Source organism: Austrofundulus limnaeus, unplaced genomic scaffold (genome assembly GCF_001266775.1).
Source record: "Austrofundulus limnaeus strain Quisiro unplaced genomic scaffold, Austrofundulus_limnaeus-1.0 Scaffold117, whole genome shotgun sequence".
Lineage (NCBI taxonomy): Eukaryota > Metazoa > Chordata > Actinopteri > Cyprinodontiformes > Rivulidae > Austrofundulus > Austrofundulus limnaeus.
This window is the reverse complement of record NW_013952519.1, coordinates 1,474,522-1,475,842: the sequence shown is the minus strand read 5'-3', so window position 1 is coordinate 1,475,842 and position 1,321 is coordinate 1,474,522. Positions and strand designations below refer to the sequence as shown.

At 40.0% G+C, this 1,321-nt stretch overlaps 1 protein-coding gene across 1 annotated transcript in view; it reads right to left on the bottom strand.

Moving 5' to 3' along the window:
* The window catches only part of hira (histone cell cycle regulator a), a 19,336-nt gene that overhangs the window by 8,509 nt on the left and 9,506 nt on the right, over positions 1-1,321 (bottom strand). The window contains exons 11-12 of the mRNA XM_014014643.1: positions 1,173-1,278; positions 522-752 (exon numbers count right to left, since the gene is read on the bottom strand). Of these exons, the coding sequence (XP_013870097.1) occupies positions 522-752; positions 1,173-1,278 (337 nt within the window). The remainder of the gene's footprint in view (positions 1-521; positions 753-1,172; positions 1,279-1,321) is intronic.

Here is a 1,321-nt window from a genome sequence, read left to right as displayed (position 1 = left end):
GGATTATCGAGAACCTAGAAAAGTTTCTCAGGATCCTGCAAAGGTTTCTCGTGATCCTGCAAAGGTTTCTCATGATCCTGCAAAAGTTTCTCATGATCCTGCAAAGGATTATCGAGAACCTAGAAAAGTTTCTCAGGATCCTGCAAAGGTTTCTCGTGATCCTGCAAAGATTTATTGAGAACCTAGAAATATTTCTCACGATCTTGCAAATGTTTCTCAGTAATCCTGCAAAAGTTTCACAGGATCTTGCAAGTGTCCCCTTACTGGCTCCATACTGTATAAATGTGCATCTAAATAATTTGTTTAAACTGTTTATTTTTGTTCTTTTCTTCTATGTTTTAATGTTTTCTATATCTAACTAGTGTCAAACTAAAAACCTTAACCAATCAGCCATATAGTATAAAAATCCAAGCCGACTCAACCACTCTGAGTTTGTAAGAATATTTTTGAGAGGAGTAAATTAATTTTCAGCTCAGATTTTCGGTCCCAACCTGCTGAACCAAAAGTTGTGTTACATTTACCTTCCTGATGTCCTCCAGAGACTCTCCGTTCATCACGCTGTTGACTTTGGGAGCGGAGGATTCTGGTCCGGCGCCGGTGGCGGCGGCTGCTGCGGCGTTGGCCTGAGCGGAGTTCTGTCGCTCCTGTTGGTACTTGAGCATCTCGGGGTTCTCGATGATGGTGGTGGACAGCTGAGCCTCGGTGTTGGTTATGGCCAGACTTTTACCGTAGATGTTCTGATGGATGCTGTTCTGTACGACACAGGAAGAGAGAGAAGCTGTTTCCATTTGGGCTCAAAGGATGATGGAAAAATAAAGCAACAAGCAAAACAATAAACGCAGAAAAATGAAAAATAGACAATAATGAATAAAAACAAAAAAATGATAAAAACATAATTTAGTTTTTATGGATTTAACCTAAACAACGTTATATAAAAGATGAGCTAAAATTACTTCATAAAAACCACCGAAGAGACTGAAGACGATTATTTCAAGTTATTGCTAAAAGCTGCTGAATTAAGGGCTGGGTTTAGTTTTTCTCTTTGAGTCTGTGTTTTGGTTTAGTTTAAGCTTTTCTGTATCCTGAGATTTTAATCTTTACAGTTACTACATTTAAATCTGTTCAGACTTCAACATTATGGATTAAATAATCTGTGATAACGTGTGTTTCACCTTCTCTTCCTCGCTCAGCGGGTCTCCCAGTTCGTCTAAAGAAAAGTCTAGATAGGCCACAGTGCCGTCCATCGAACACACCAACATCCCCAGCCCTGTCAGAGTCCTAACACACACACACACACACACACACACACACACACACACAC